The 17,611-nt window shown below is 35.6% G+C and overlaps 1 protein-coding gene across 3 annotated transcripts in view; it reads left to right on the top strand.

The window, feature by feature from the left end:
* The window catches only part of LOC145668129 (atrial natriuretic peptide receptor 1), a 2,711,550-nt gene that overhangs the window by 2,000,621 nt on the left and 693,318 nt on the right, over window positions 1-17,611 (top strand). For all 3 annotated transcript variants that reach the window (XM_081735691.1, XM_081735693.1, XM_081735692.1), the window contains one exon: window positions 2,979-3,134. In XM_081735691.1, the coding sequence (XP_081591817.1) occupies window positions 2,979-3,134 (156 nt within the window). The remainder of the gene's footprint in view (window positions 1-2,978; window positions 3,135-17,611) is intronic.

Here is a 17,611-nt window from a genome sequence, read left to right on the forward strand (position 1 = left end):
CAACACCTGAGTATGTGGCTCCGTTTTCGAGATATTAGGTTTTAAGTATGTTGACCTTTGACCTCGATAGTCATTATTTTGGAACTTGTAGTACCTGATGACCAATTACTAAATGTGGAAACACCACTTCGATGTTTGGCTCCATTTTCGAGTGATTGGGTTTTAAGTATGTTGACCTTTGACCTCCATAGTCATTATTTTGGAACTTGTAGCAGTTGATGACCAATTACTAAATATGGAAACACCACTTCGATATTTGGCTCCATTTTCGAATTATTTGGTTTTAAGTATTTTGACCTTTTGACCTCGATGACCACTAATTTTGGAACTTGTAGTAGTTGATGACCAGTTACTAGATTTGGAAACAGCACCTCAATATGTGGATCCATTTAAGAGTTATTTGGTTTTAAGTATGTTGACCTTTGACCTCGATGGCCACTATTTTGGAACTTGTAGTAGTTGATGACCTATTACTAAATGTGGAAACAACACCTGAGTATGTGGCTCCGTTTTCGAGATATTAGGTTTTAAGTATGTTGACCTTTGACCTCCATAGTCATTATTTTGGAACTTGTAGCAGTTGATGACCAATTACTAAATATGGAAACACCACTTCGATATTTGGCTCCATTTTCGAATTATTTGGTTTTAAGTATTTTGACCTTTGACCTCGATGACCACTAATTTTGGAACTTGTAGTAGTTGATGAACAGTTACTAGATTTGGAAACAGCACCTCAATATGTGGATCCATTTAAGAGTTATTTGGTTTTAAGTATGTTGACCTTTGACCTCGATGGCCACTATTTTGGAACTTGTAGCAGTTGATGACTAATTACTAAATATGGAAACACCACTTCGATATTTGGCTCCATTTTCGAGTGATTAGGTTTTAAGTATGTTGACCTTTGACCTCGATGACCACTATTTTTGGGACATGTAGTACCTGATGACCTATTGCTAAATGTATGATATTCGTACTCAGCATGTTCGAAAACCCCCATATGCCGAGTTTCATCCAAATCGGTTCAAAGAGCATATCGAATCGCTGTTACATAGGTATTCATTGTCTTAAAATAGGGGTTGAAAAAGTAATCATAAAAGGGAATAAATTCACCCCTAAAATGGAGGTTGTTGTGTGTTACGTAGTCTCAGTGTTATTTCTGCTATGTTAAAATAAGGGTTGGGAAATAAACCATGTTCTTTTATTAGCTGTGCTATGTATTATCTGTTCTGTTGTGTGTTCATAGTCTCAGTGTAATTTCTGCTATGTTAGAATAAGGGTTGAAAAATATGCTCATAAAAGGGAATGAATACACCCTTGTTATGTTATGTACTCTTATGTGTTATCTAATCTTCACTATGTTTCGTAGTCTCTGTCTGATGTGCTATGTTAAAATAGGGGTTGAAAACGAGTACACCCTTGCTATGTTATGTGTTCTTAATCTTATATGTTATCTGCTATGCTGTGTGTTACGTAGTGTTATGTGTTATCTTCTCTTTTATGTGTTCGTAATCTTATGTGTTATCTCCTATGTTAAAATAGGGGTTGAAAAATATGCTCATAAAAGGGAATGAATACACCCTTGTTATGTTACGTACTCTTTTGTGTTATCTGTTCTGCTGTGTGTTACGTAGTGTTATGTAGTCTTCTGCTCTTATATGTGTTCGTAATCTTATGTTACCAACTATGCTAAAATAGTGCTATGTATTATCTGCTCTTCTATGTGTTATCTGCTATGTTCAGAATAGGGGTTGAAAAAATGTGCTCATAAAAGGGAACGAGTACACCCTTGTTATGTTATGTACTCTTATGTGTTATCTAATCTGCTGTGTGTTACGTACTCTTATGTGTTATCTTCTCTTCTATGTGTTCGTAATCTTATGTGTTATCTCCTATGTTAAAATAGGGGTTGAAAAATATGCTCATAAAAGAGAACGAGTTCACCCATAAAATGGAGGTCATAAAAGGGAACGAGTCTTATGTATTATCTCTTCTGCTGTATGTTCATAGCCTCAGTGTAATTTCTGCTATGTTAAAATAGGGGTTGGAAAATATGCCATACTCTTTTATTAGCTGTGATTTCTGCTATGTTCAAATAGGGGTTGAAAAATATGCTCATAAAAGGGAACGAGTTCAATCTGCTCTGCTGTATGTTCATAGTCTCAGTGTAATTTCTGCTATGTTCAAATAAGGGTTGAAAAATATGCCATGTTCTTTTATTAGCTGTGCTATGTAATTTCTGCTATGTTCAAATAGGGGTTAGAAAATATGTTCATAAAAGGGAACGAGTTCACCCCCTAAAATGTGCTCGTAAAAGAGAACGAATACACCCCCTTAAAAGTGCTCATAAAAGGGAATAAATTCACCCCTAAAATGGAGGTCGTAAAAGACCGTGGGCTCACGGTGCACGGTGGTCAATTTCCCAGGGGCTCGTGAGTTGAGCAAGTATGAGCCAGATCGATCCATTTTCTACTACTAACGTGTCTTTGTATTTGTGAAATTGATTATTTTTAAATTACAGCAAGCTGGACTGAGCGGAAACGCACGTTTTTGTATTTGTGAAATTGATTACCTTTAAGTTAACAGTAATGTATACTGGATGGAAATTGTGATTTCTACTTGTGAAATTGACTATATTTTTAATTAGAGTAATCTATGCTGATTGAAGACGGTTATTTTAAAATTACATTAATCTAGACTGAGTAGAAACATGTGTTTCGTAATTGTGAAATTACTTGAAAATTACGATAATCTCTACTAAGTAGAAGCGTATATAAAATTGGTCACTTTTAAATTACAGTAATATATACTGAGTGGGAACATGTACACATTTGATTTTAAATCTCACTAAAGTTTTATTCTAAATTCTTGCTGTTAAAAACGTAGCAAGTTTACTGAGAGACTGATGTTCTGGTAAGTGATTCGTAATACACCCAGACATGGAATAACATTTTATTTTTGTCTTCGTTTCACAGAATTGTTATGGACAGCGCCAGAGCTTTTGCGGATGCCAAACCCTCCTCTTGAAGGCACTCAAAAAGGAGATGTTTACTCTTTCGCCATCATCGTGAACGAGATTGTCACTCGTCAAGGCCCTTTCTACCTGGGGCATCTTGAACTTTCACCTAAAGGTAAGTGCTCTGAAAGGGAAGTTTCTTTCTGCATAACGGAGCGAATAAAAGTTTGGTTACAGTTTGTCACTACAGTGGAGAACTTGGAGCAACAAATGGAAGAGACAAACTTACTTTCAACTCTACTTGATTGAAATGCAGTACGTGCCACGGAAAAATCCAATGTTTGTGTACACACAGTCAACAGTGTTAAAAACACATACCAAGTCACATCGTAGAATGTTAGTGAAAGTTCAACGTGAAATGAATTCGTACTAAAAGATAAAAATGAGAGTCAAACTAGCTTTGGATTTAAAAAGGGACTGATATCTAACAATAAGAGTCAGTAAGGGGCAAAGTGCCTCAGTGGTAGAGTGCTTACTTCTGAAGCGTAGGGTTCGTAGTTCGATCCCCGACCAAGGAAGTTTGTGGTGAACAACATCGTATCCATGAGATTTCTCGGAATACTCCCACTTTTTTCCATTTCACAAATTCTTCCGTCAACACTCATTCACCTTAACCATTATCTCCTTAAGCATAAACGGCATTTCATTGGAGGTTAAATAGAAATATTTAATTTAATTTCATTCAATGCTACTTTGCCAAGTACTTGTGTATGATGTTATATGACGCATACGTACCTTCTATAAATCATAAAACATCAACTGTAAACACAACTTAACCACATTTTATACGCACAGATGAATTAGAAAACTTCGTAAAATAAATTGGCCACATATTATACTCTATTCTCAGGTATATAAATAAATTTGTATAACACGTACCTTTAATCTTTGCCCTCAATTCTCTATATTTAAAAAAATCCAGTTGAAATTAGCCTTTAAGCCTTCCGTGAAAATAACTGAACATAAACACCACTTATATTTAATTATATTTAACAAACACTTTCTTGTTCTTTTTTTTCTTTTTTTTTCTTTTTTTTAGGTCCAAAATCATGCTAACTACTCCCACTTAACCGTTTTAAGATTTCTACTTTTTAAGATAAATTTGAGACTTTCACTCAAACAGCAACTGCTTACTATTTATCGTAGGATCATGGTTCATACCTCGTTTTTTTCTTCTTCTTTCAGGATAGAGCATACTTGCCAACGGTACCACTCGCTTGTCCGTATTATACACCAGAAACGGGAAAATAAAAAAAAAGTGAGATTTTTCTAAATTTTTGCGCTCGTCTGGCCTGGGCTTGGGTTCACGTAGAGATCTGATTTTTTAAAAAATATGCTGTTACGTACGTAATATGTATGCAAAATTTCAATCTTGTATCTTAAAAACTGAGAGCGTAAGAAATTTTTGAAAGTCTGAAGGTGAGCCATTTTTTTTTCATATATACATATAAAAATACTTCAAGAATGTACTGCGTCATTATTGTTTGACCTAGAGTCATGGCTCAAACGCAGTGTTCTTCAGTATAACGAGCCCTTTCCAACGGTGCCACTCGCATGTCCGTATCATACACCAGAATGGGAAAAATCCGGAAAACACGGAGTTTTTTTCTGAAAATGGCGCCAAAACACTTTGCCCCTTTAACCCGGGCCAGGGTTGAAATAGGGATTTGATTTTTAAAAAATAACAAATACGTTGTTATGTACATATTCGCAAAATGTTGTCAAAGATTTCACCACTACTTAAGTTTCTTCAATCCTACATTCATCATCATCATTGATATTTTGTCCTTACTGGCAGATCACTTGTCGCAGCTGAGAAGCTTCTTTGCTTCACGGTCCTCCGCTAACATCTTCGTCTTCACCTATGACCTTTCTGTTTTAACCCTGCTACTACCGGAATTTTTTCATTACACTGAATACCGTTGGGGTCACTGGTGACCCCATTTCATTTAATGAAGAAACACAGCCTTCTTTGTTTAAAAAACATTTAATGGTGCCCACTTTTACATTCTATCGTGTTTGTTTATACATTGTTATTAACTTAGCTTTTCTGATCACGTAATATGCTTAATGTGTTGATAAATTGATAACATAGTGCAATTATATAAATTAAGTACAAGTATGCACATAGGAAAACTTAATAATTTGGATGATGATTAGTAGTATAGCTGAATTTTCCAGTCTAATTGCCTATTTTAGACATACAATTCGATTCTAAAACAGTTCTCTAAATTTTTGTTTACCTGCGAAGTAAAGTTTTTTTGGCTCAGGAAATTTTGATCTCCAAGAAACAAACTGCTCACAAAATAACTAGTACAAAATTATACTGTCGTTTTAGTCGTTGTCACATTTTACACAAAGAATAGCTGAGTGTTGCTTATACACGTATGTTTCGCATCTTTTCATATGTCTTGCATAACATACCACTCATAGAAATGACAACGACCACGTTTTCGATATTTATTAGCTTTTGAAGATATACACGGGAACTCTGAACGCCGAAGTCGGTTTTGTGTAGTTAGAGACTTAGCTAGCTCAAGAAGAAATATTCTCCATCTGTAATTACTTCTACTGTTCCATTCAGGATTGAGTGAAAACCAAATGATGAAAACGTTGAGAGCACTGAAGCTAATGACGGAGGGGTCAGGGTCCTCAAAATGACACTAATTGTTCATCAATAGTAATGTTACCCGCTATATATGCGTTCTGTAACATACTTCCACATGCATCAAAAGCGTCTCTAATTGGAAATAATTTGTCCGAACTATGCTTTTTGCCTCGTTGTTGAGTGTCATTGAACCGGAAGCATCGAGATATCTGTGTAAATCTATTTCTCCACATTGATTTGTTGGAAATAGGCCTGTTATCTTCTTTATTCCACAAATGTGTAATACATTCATTGTGTGCTTTTTATACTTCCGCCAGTATAAGAAGCAATATGAAACACTGAAGTTCACCCTTATCAACAGACGCCCATTTATATCCATATGTAATAGAGCATTCCTTGTTTGTAAATTTCAAAGTAGTTTCAAGAATATTGGGTCTCATAAAGTGCTCGAAAGGAGATTGAACCGTATCCACATTCCTGATACTGTGACGTGTAAGCCCTGTTTCCAGTCTTGATAATATTGCGAAACGGAGTCTTAGAGACGGAAACTGAGTCCTGAGAAGTCCTTAGTGGATTACTATTGTAGATCTATTGTCCCTTCTTCGACTTGAAAAGAAAATGCGGATTCATAAGATAAAAGAAAGGCAAAATCAACATTGCAATAACATGACTAACAGAAATCAGAATCAAAATCAGAACAAGGATAGAAATATGTTTATCATCGTAGTTGATCGTGCTCATTAGGAACAATTTTAGTGGATTATTCAGAAACACAACATTGAATAATGTGCCGTGGTAGCTCATTGGTAGCACCTTCATCTCTGGTTCCTGAGATTCCTGGTTCAATCTCAGCTTGCGCCAAGTGTAATTTGTGGTGAATGAACACTGTGCATGGGTTTTCTTGGGGTTTACCCGTTTTCTCCCACTTTCTTCTATCAGCCATTTTATTTATTCTCATTATCATCATCACCTTTAGCCTAGGTGGAATAACCGTGGACTCTTTTCCAATTCCTTTTTCTACAATATTGAATAAGGATGGGAAAAAGGAAATAACGAAAAGGGGAATCATATTATCAAATAAAAGAACAATTTTGAAATGTGTCTTTCATGAAAGTTCAGAAAAGTAATAGATCAGGACAAGAAATACAGCAGATATTGCAAGGCTACGATTTTAACTAGGAGCTATTTCTCATTATTTTCAGGACCTCGTTGGATCTAGAGGCTAGCACACTTACCTTCGACCCAGGGCCGGTTTCTATTCCTAGTAGCAGTACAGTTGAAGGAAAAAAATTGTTCAGATTCCCCTACACTCAGTTCGCCTACGTCTCCTTTACTTTACACAGCATAATCGAGTGACGTCAAACTCAAAACAAAGGAGATCATTATTTTAGATTTTTATACTACATGATAGTATATCGGACTGTATTTTACCATTTCCATAAAATATAAAATCAATTGACAACAATGATTGACAAAAATACAAATGCAACAAAAGTAGAAGTCCATTAGAATATACTTACTTGTAAGTGCAGATGTTGAGGTATCATTTTTGCTTCTTTCAAGCATATACTCATCTTCAGAATCTAGATATGAATCTGAATCATATTCATCTATGTCATTATAGTCCAAAATTTCATCTATTTCACAATCGTCACAGATGAAACATCATCACTTGCAGGATCTTCTGGCGAAAAGTCAGAATCAGTGATTTCTTCATGCAATTTTTTTCTACGTCTTCGCAAGATAGATTTTTTGATGCCATGGTGCTTCTCATACATTCGAGAAAACAATTGAAGAGTGACTTGTGTCAAATTTCACTCCGAATAATCAGTGGCATGTATCGAAAAGAACAAAAGTTATTAATAATTGTTGGGGTCCTATATGACCCCAATGGTACTCGGTGCAGGAAGTAGAGAAACTTGCGCTCACATACACACAAAAAATATCACAATGTACCAAAGTGAAGTTCCAAAGCAAACATGAAAATCAAATGTTTTTCATTTTTTTATGTAATATATTACGCGAGTTACACACTGTTAAACTTAGCTTGGGGTCATATAGGGCCCCACGATAGTAGGAAGCCATTAATTGTAGTCTCCTTTGCCCCTCCCTCTCTTGCCCGTCATCATATCCTCTAGGACGGGTCTCATGATACAATTTCTTCTTAGACAATGTCCCAACCAATTTCTCTTCCCTTTTAACAATATCTAAAAGTGTTCTTTCCTCCCCCACCATTTCTAACACCCTCTCATTCGTTTTCCTCTCGATCAAACTAATTATTTTCATTCTTCTCCACACCCACTCCACACGAAGTCTTTTTCTCAACTCTTTATTCAAGGTCTCACAAAAAAGACTTTTCTTCCTCCTAAAGACTTCTTTCGCCATTCCTATCCTTGCTTTTATTTCACGTTCACTCTTCATATCATCACTAATAATACTACCCAGATATCGAAAACTATTCACTTGTTCTATTTTCTCCCCTCCCACTTTGCACTCCACATTAGAACTAAGTAAATTTCAAGATGGATGAATTTAAGATAGCTGCAGTGTTGCTGACATCACGTAACTTACTATTAGTAGTATTACATAAGGTAGTTTAAGGGCTACATTTGTGTGCATTTTAATGTTGATTATAGTTATAACCAAAGAAATAAACAGTGTGTGATAATAGGTTTCCGTGTATCTATGAAAAAAGGAATCAACGCTGTCTTGAGTCGCAACAAAATGGGAATGCCTACTATTGTGGGTTCTACAATATTGAGCATCATGGATACGGAATCTCGAGCGCATCGCTATGTAGCACAAATAGTCCGATCTTTGGTGCTACTTGAGACTTGACTGTTTCAAAGAACAATAGCAGGGTAGTACAACGTTCCGCCGCGACAGTTAAATTGCATGATTGTGCAAGATTTACATCTGGTATAGGGCACGAGCTAATGTGCTCCGTCCCTCATATATCATGCAGAAGACAAATGTCGGAAAGCGATACTAACACTATCTTGCAGGGAACAGGTAGAAGTTTGTAATGACTGTGAATGATACACTGATGTATCTATCAGAATGTGGTAAAAACAGAATACTTTTACCGTTAGGGTTGCCATATGTCCATATTTTGTACGGACTGTTTGTATTTTTGGGTCCGTGTCCGTGTCTGTATTGTACAAATCATGCAAAATAAAAATGTCCGTATTTGAGAGTTTTTGGAGCTGCCCGAAAATTCCCGAGTCAAAAATCGCTAAAATTCCGGGCGAAATTTAGTTTTTATTATTGACGTTGGTGGCAACACTGTTACCCACTGTTACCGTGACAGATCAGAACCGCCGTAGCGCCGCTAAAAACAGTGAATGATGTTCTTCACGCACATAAACAGCATGAACATATGCAATAAAAAGAAGTTATTTCGGAAAACCTTACTAAAGTATCAATATAATCATTTAATAGGTTTTCTTTTTCATTTTTGATACAATCTTTGTTAGTTTTTAGTTGTCTTTTTATTATTATTTGGTGCTCCTGGTGTGATAAAGGCAAATACCGAAGTTACTAAATTAATATTAAAGAATTGCGTTTTCATCATACAACTTTTAGTTACTATGAATAAAGTAGGTTATCTTTCTAAAAACAGTCTATTTTTTCTATTCGGTTAGATTTAATATACGTAATCTAATACCATGATTTGTTATATTTGTTAACGAAAAAAGTAAATTGTTAGTTTCCAATAGTGTTTTAAGTATTACAGTAAACAATTGTGTGATAACCTAAAAAAGGTGATTTTTAGGTAAGAAATTTCAAAATATTTATTCTGTGTTTGGGCATCATATCTTGGATGGGTCGTCATTTTAAGGCTTGTCCGTATTTTGGATCAAAAAATTATGGCAACCCTATTTATCGTCCAAATAATTTCAGAGTCGTATGTGAAGTTGTGGACAATTTTCCACAGGCTTTGGTGGTTTCTGCTATAATCGCAAACTTAAACTATGCACAGTAGGGGGGGAAAAAGGCTAAATTCAATGCAGCTTATTCCCAGATGAAAATTTTTGAGCCATTATACCGCAATTATATTCCATCTGTATATAGCAGCGATATTTCTCGTGTTGTTATTCAACAGGATAAAGCTTCCAGTCATAATGAAGTCAATAATGACGTAGCAAATGGCACATGAAGCGGAAATTCACGAAGTTCTTTTGACAGACATCCTGTCTGTGAAATTTTCTGATGAAGATGTATTTTGTAGATTTGCGTTGTTGAAACGAGCATTGGGCCCTCGACAGCTGCGCACATCCGACTGTCTTTGGAATGAGCCGCTGTGACTCAATAGCAGAACATTCACCTCTAGCGCACGGAGTCCTTGGTTCGATCCCAGCTCGCGCCAATGAACTTTGTGGTAGACAAACACCGTGTGCGTAGGTTTACTCGAGGTTCTCCTGTTTCCTCCAACATTCTTAATTCCACCATTTCATTCATTTATCATTACCATCTCCTTTAGCCTAGCCGGCATAATCATGGGACGTAAAACTTAAAGATTTCATTTAATTTTTTCGATTGTCTTTGGGATGTTTATTAAGTGGAATGTATCGGACTTGATCAAACTGTGCTTCTACGCAGTTTCCATCAGGCGAAAGTGAAACTGAGAGCTATGGCTAAACGACAGGGCTTGAAAACGAGCACAACAACTTGTATCGTCGTGGTATTCGTTACCTCAAACCTGAAACGATCTTATTATTATTATTTTTATTATTATTATTATTATTATTATTATTATTAGTAGTAGTAGTAGTAGTAGTAGTAGTAGTAATGTTGTCTTCACTATGTATTGGAACATTACGTTAAATGTCGTAAATTTGGTATATGTACTTTACATGAAAATTTCTACAATTCTGGACCACCTTGTGTATAATTCGTGCATGTAAATTGATTTTGTATCAGATGAACACAAGAGATACATTCACAACGTTCTTACCGAAGAAAATAACTAAAAGCTTACGAGTAGTAGTTGTTATTGTTGAAATTTCTGTTAATACTCCGTATTGAACTTGTGAATCCTTGCTCGCGAGCTCCACTTCATTTTGCTTCTTTCAGAGACAGCTGTGGCTGCATTAACTGCTGTAAATGGGATTACTCCTAGCTAATTTTCAGCTTAAAACTTGTTTTCTCTTTTGCGCTAATTGTGAAAGACAGGATAAATTCAATTACTGCCTTTATGTGATAGGTATTCATAACCTAATTAAAACTTCATTGCTTTGGCGTCTTAACAGCTAAAGCTTTGGGAAGTTTTCAGATAGATATTAGTGAGCTTCTTATACAAAAATACTAAGCTCATCTTCACAAATTTCTTTAATGTATTTTGTTTTTAGTTTACTTCAAGACGTTTTAGGTCAAGGCGACAGCGACGACGGAAGAATTGGGGTCAGAAAGTCCTCTAGAAGTTAATACCTGATAAGATGGAATTACAATACAAACTGTCTTTCAACTTTCTTTGATACACATTCTTGTATTTGTTACACCAAATCTAGAACACCAAGGTTATGAAGGACAGAGTTTATTACTAATGTGAACTCCGAACACAAACCAAGGGTTAAGTCTGTTACAGTTGGCAAGTGCGCAGGCCATCACGCAAGGTCGAGGCCTACAATACTGGGTGTTCTCCACCATACTCTTATTTAAGAGATCAGGATCACAGGACCATGCTACTATCCCGGCAAGATTTTTCTGGATATGATCATGTTTTACTGTGCAGCTAGCATATGGAAGTTAGACCGAACGTCATGCATTGGAGGCGTCATTTTCAAAGGTTCTGCTACAATACGGACAGTGACTCTCGCGACAAGCTTAGAATGTTTAATAAGTCGTTAATTCTGTAATGGTAATAGCATGACAATATGTTTGAATCGTATGACTCCCAAATAATAACATTTGAAAGATTTGATAAAAGATTCAACATTCAACTACGGGCAACAGCGCGGTCAGGGACTTTGATTGGCTAGAAATATCGTGGTACAGTACTGCAGTGATTGGTGAATAACTCTACCCTTCATTTTATTTACAGCACGTCCACTTATCTGTCAGAAGCCAGCTTTCGTTAACCGCACTGTAGGTACAACGTGGAAACTAATACTGTGTTAAATGAATGAACATGATGCACTGTAGAAAGGTTCTAATTGGCCTAGATAGGTGAAATAAGAAAATCTTCGAAAAATGTATCTTACAAACATTCGGCGTGTGTTATAAATTGGCCACCATTGCTCTATAGCACAGGCTTCTAAGTTGTAGTTGAGTCTTCTGCTGAGGGAAATTATTTTGAACTCCAATAGTGATTGGATGATTTCATTCTGGGAAACATTAATCCGTGGTTTAGAAATTCACTATAGAAACTCAATAGTTTTACCTTCAAATGTTCATGTGTAATTTCAACAAACTTTGAAAGCCTTCCGTAACTTAGATTTAAATATAGTAACAAATATACCTGCATGTTCCTGCGAATGAATATTAGCGGTCCCTCATTCAGAGTTTCCCATATTAAATTCGTGCAAGTGGGAAACACAATCGTATGCTTTTCAAGCAAAGCACACATACATAATGTGTTCTAGGAAACACGTAGTAATATTGTGTACATTTGACGACATTTCATCGTCCATTAAGAGTGATATTTTCATAATTCATGCATGAGAATCATGTTGAAAAGAATATTTGAACATTGTCAGCAAGGGCGCCGATCCTGATGGGCCGAGCCCCCCTATTATATTTATGAATATACAATATTTGGCATGATTTGAGTGCAATTTGTCTTAAAATCCTAATATATATACCTTCTGGATTTGAATGGGCCCCCCAAATTTACAGAGTAATCGGGGCCCTTGATTGTCAGTATTTACTATAAACTGGGATTTTATTATGTCATTTTTATTAAGGATGGGGAACGGCCTGTCCAAGGTTAGGTAGAGGACTTCTTTTTTTTCTGATAAAGAAATGCGTGTATCTGATGACATAGTTCACTGATCTTACGTTAGATCTTTTTAGATTAATAACAATTAAGGTACAGGCTTAATATATATATATTGAATTTTTCGTGTTGTTACTTTCTTTTAATTACATGTGCATCTAGCCCAGTAGTAATCAATAAGGAATGTTATTTTGAAATTACAAATATATTAATCTGAAATTATTTTGATACCTTTATTAACAACACCGTAGTCTCCGACAAACATACTGTATTAGAATCGTCGTTGATAATTCTTATGTATAGAATACGTGAAGGATTTGCGTATATTTCATTAATAATTGAGAAGCTATTAACTATAAAAATAAGGCCATACATGATTTAGATAAAGCAGTCTGTAGCAAAATATCATTAAGTGATCGTTAATAATGTACCGAAATGTAGTGAAACATACTGATGTGCTTTTAAAACTAGAGATTTTTTTTTTTTTTTAAAGACAGCTCAATACAAGACATTGGGATTGCAAACGACATATTTCTATTGCCATTGACTAATGGGTCCAAAGATATGGTGAAATTCTAGGCTACGAGAGTGCTAACACAACAGCCGATTACGCCACACATCAGCTACAATTGCCTTGTAACACTCTCTCTCTTGCTCCTATATCTAGCTATCGTCACTGCATGCACTCTCATTAGCAAATGGTTTTTAAACAGGTGAACAATTCCTGTCAGCATGAGGCAATGTGTCTGTTATGACAAGTGCATCCTCCCACTGAGTGTTCGACACATTCTTGAAAAATGTTTGGAGTTCTCAGTACATTCAGAAGACTCGTGATTTTAGTTATGTCACGAGAGACGAATTAGTTTTCCTTGTGTCTGTTCTAACGTATATTCGTGATTCTAGTACTGAATTTACGCATGTTTTTTTAATAACTTAATTTTTTGTCTTGTATTTCGTTCTTCTTGTTAGTTTTCGATATTTCATTTAACTCATATTACCAGGACCGGATCCAGGACGGACTTCTGGGGGGCGGTGGGTTGTAATACTGCTACTTAGAGCTACTTTTAAGAACTCCAAACTCGGGGATGGGTTTTATTTATATATAAAATAAGAAAGTTTCCTCTTTCGGGGGTCGATCGCCCCCTGCAACCGCCCCTGCATGTTACTATGTTTTACCTAGCACGGGTTATTTTTTAACACTGTATATTAACTAGCTTTTTTTATATGTATTTTATTATATTTCATCATTTTTAAAATTTACTGTTCTCGTTTTAACTTTATTACAACTTCCCAACTTTTATTATTAGCTTTTTTAAAAAACAATGGTATATTTTAATCCTTAAAAAAACAAGCCATTGATTTCTATTGGAGCAAATCATGACCGTTACAAATATTCTCGATGATGCTGACGTACAGTACCTATTTAAAGCTTAATAAATTTATCATGACAGAAACAAGTGCATTGATATTGACGTATCTATTAAATCCATAATCAATCAATCTATCGTAACGGATCCTGACTGGTACAAATTTCTTCGATAGTAATGGCCCTATTTAAAGCCTAATCAGTCAGTCAGTAAATCTATCATGACGGATCATGATGGAAACAAGTGCATCAATGCTGACGTCTTTACTAAAACCATAATCAAACGATCTATCATAACGAATCGTGACTGGAACAAATATTCTCCATGCTGCCTTTCCATTTAGAGCCTAATCAATAAATATATCTATCATGACGGGAACACATTTAAGTGCATCGATGCTGACGTCTCTATTAAACGCATAATCGAACTGTTAATAATAACGGATCGTGACTAGAACAAATATTCTCGAATTCTTGATGCTGACATCCCAATTTAAAGCCTAATAAATCAATAAATCTGTCATGACGGAAACAAGTGCATCGATGCTGACGTCTCTACTAAAACCATAATCAAACGATCTATCGAAACGAATTGAGACTAGAATAAATATTCTCCATGCTGCCTTCCAGGCCTGTAGCCAGCCCAAAAATGTAGGGGGGCCCGGCTGAAGTTAGGGGGGCGGCTGAAGTTAGGGGGGGCCCAATCCAATCATTTATAGTTCATCTCCATATTATAGTGCATTTGCAAGCCTTCCGTGAAAATTTTAGAGGTGGCCAGCGAAAATTTAGGGGGGGCCGGCCCTCCCTAGATCCCCCTGGATACGGGCCTGCTGCCTTCCCATTTAGAGCCTACTCAATAAATAAATTTATCATGACGGGAACACATTTAAGTGCATCGATGGTGATGTCTCTATTAAACCCATAATCAAACAATTTACCGTAATGAATTGTGAATGGAACAAATATTCTCGATGCTGACATCTCTTCTTAAATCCTAATATACCAATAAAGCTATCGTGATAGATCGTGACGGGAACAAGTGCATCTATGCTGACATCTTTGTTAAACCCATAATCAGACAATCTATCGTAACGGATAGAGACTGAAACAAATATTCCCGATGCTGATGTCCCTATTTAAAGCCTAATCAACCAATAAATCTATTGCTGTGAATTACGACTGAAACAAGAGTATCGATGCTGACGTTTCTATTAAACTCATAATGAAAAGCTCTATCGTGATGAATCGGGACTGGAACAGTTATTCCCAATGCTGACATCTCCATTATACTCAATCAATCAATCTTCCGTGACAGATCACGATTGGAAGAAATAGGCTCGATATTGGTGCTCCCATTGCAATCTTTATCAATCTATCTATCTACCGTGAAAGATCATGACAAGAACAAATAATATTGATGCTCGTGTTCTGGTTAAACTTTTAATCAACCAACCAAATAACTTCGAACTCATCCAAATGTGTTAAAATAAATTGGCTAATATTTCACTACTGCGCCTCTACAATAAACTATAAACCTTTGTCGCTTTAGAAAGCGAATTCGGTATTAACATATACAGTAACTCCACTTGCCAGAAACAAAACAAAAAAGTCTATACTCAATAAAAGAGAGGATAAAAAATAGAATAATGTGCTTATCGTTAAATAGATCAAGTTATTGGAGTTGGGATCGAATATTATTTTAGTTAAAATTTCCTTCGTTCATAATATTTTGCAAAGAAAGGAAAAAAATAATGAAACACTGGGCTAAAGTGATACCAATTAAATTGGTAAAGGGAATTTATCAAATGGCTAAATACAGAGATACAAATAAAGAGGGAATATTTAATGACAAAGTTTTCATACGTTTGCGCTTGGCGATATTTTCAAACTTGGGAACGAGACGAATTTAAATTTTCCCATTTGCTTTTGGGACTTCTACAATACGTGAAAGTGGATAGGAAATGTTTCATTTTAATGAAAACAGACACACACATATATACATTTCATCAGGTATCTCAATTTCCGATCTTTGTGGATTAGCTTCTGTCCCTTGAAAAACAGAGAGAGCTTCTCTCTGGGGATTATTGATCACCTACCCCCACCCGCACCCTGAGAACTAAAGATGGTTGTGGGAGGATTCTCCTTTTCGTTTTTAGCTTAGTCCCCATCTCTTGGTTTTCCGAGTAACCCAAGTCTTTTATCAAGTCTAATTACCTTCAATGCAATTCCAACCAGCCTTTTCTATCTTCTGCTTTTTCTTATTTTCCTTTCTTTGTTCTGATTCTCTCATTCATTCATTTTCATTCCCTTATCTATCCTTTTCTTCAGAAGAATAATATAGCCTTCACTCATTTGTATAGGTTCCCGTTTACGTGTCTTACTGATACTGCAGTAGTGTACACTCAGTTAGTCTTAAGCTGTTAGCTTAAAATCATACTTTTCAGCACAAAGAGGAACTATAAAGAGAGAAGTATATTCTCATATTCTCGTCGACTACAAATCCCTAAAATTCACCCCATTTATGGTTTTAGAAACTCGTTATATCCTTGACTATCAAGCGGTTCCTCTGTAAATATATCATGAGTATAATTATTCAGAGAAAGAAATTAAATTTTCTTTATCGTTTTAAGTAAAATGAAGGTTTGTGATTGAGTATTAACTCTTTGAACCTTGTGATCATTTCGCTCCATTTATCAAAGAATATTATCCAGTTCTCGACCTCAAGAGATGTATCCTTCTTCCTTTCATCTTCTTTCACTCTGCTAACGTGCCTTACCTAGATGTACTAGGATAAATGGGCTACAACCTAGCTTTGTATAGAATACTTACGGTTAGATAAAATAGCGGTATTCTTATTATATAACCATTTTCAATTATAGTTCTTGGTGATTTTCGAATATAGATCCTTTAAGCACCGAAGCTATATGAGAGTGGATCGACAGTTTAACATTGGGTCCGAACCACATAAGCACCTATCGGAAATCGAACCCAAGTCTCTTCCGCCGAAGACATATGTTAACCACATTTTTCATTATCCTTGTAATTGACCTTTGTCTAGTATTAAGAAAGACCGTATTCAATCTAAATAATCGAAGTTTGGAAACTTTAATAGGAGTTCTAATTTCCAAACAATAAACTTTTTTCTGTAAATCATTTTTTAAAGATAGAGTTAAATAAGAGCTTGTGAGGTGTTTTTGCTTGAATTGGGTCACAATGAAATGTTTTTGCTTAAAAATTAAAAAAGTCATTCCTGAATATTTGAAAGTCCCTTTGACTCAAAAGTACCGTCAGGTCAAAAATATCAATTTTCCAAAATGTACAGCGTGTGAGGAAATTGTTATAAACATTTTTCTGTATTTCTTAACTAAATTATTACATTGTAGATGAACTTTTGACCTTTATTAGCACTTAGAAATAAATTTGGACATTACCAAGGGGCTAAAGTAGCCTAAATACCAACAGCAATGATGTTGAACTTAATATGTACCTCAGTATTAATTTCGACCATATTTCGACCCTACGAGAATTAAATAAATATGGTATAAGTAAATTTATTTTGCTGCTGGACATTCTCACGTATCCCCTCCCACACACACATACTGCCGCTTCCTTCCACATGTCATTTTGATTCCTAACAAAGAATGCGACATATATTTCCTAACATATTTAAAAATTGACTGC

Source organism: Thermobia domestica, chromosome 13, assembly GCF_964235325.1.
Source record: "Thermobia domestica chromosome 13, izTheDome1.hap1.1, whole genome shotgun sequence".
Classification (NCBI taxonomy): Eukaryota; Metazoa; Arthropoda; class Insecta; order Zygentoma; family Lepismatidae; genus Thermobia; species Thermobia domestica.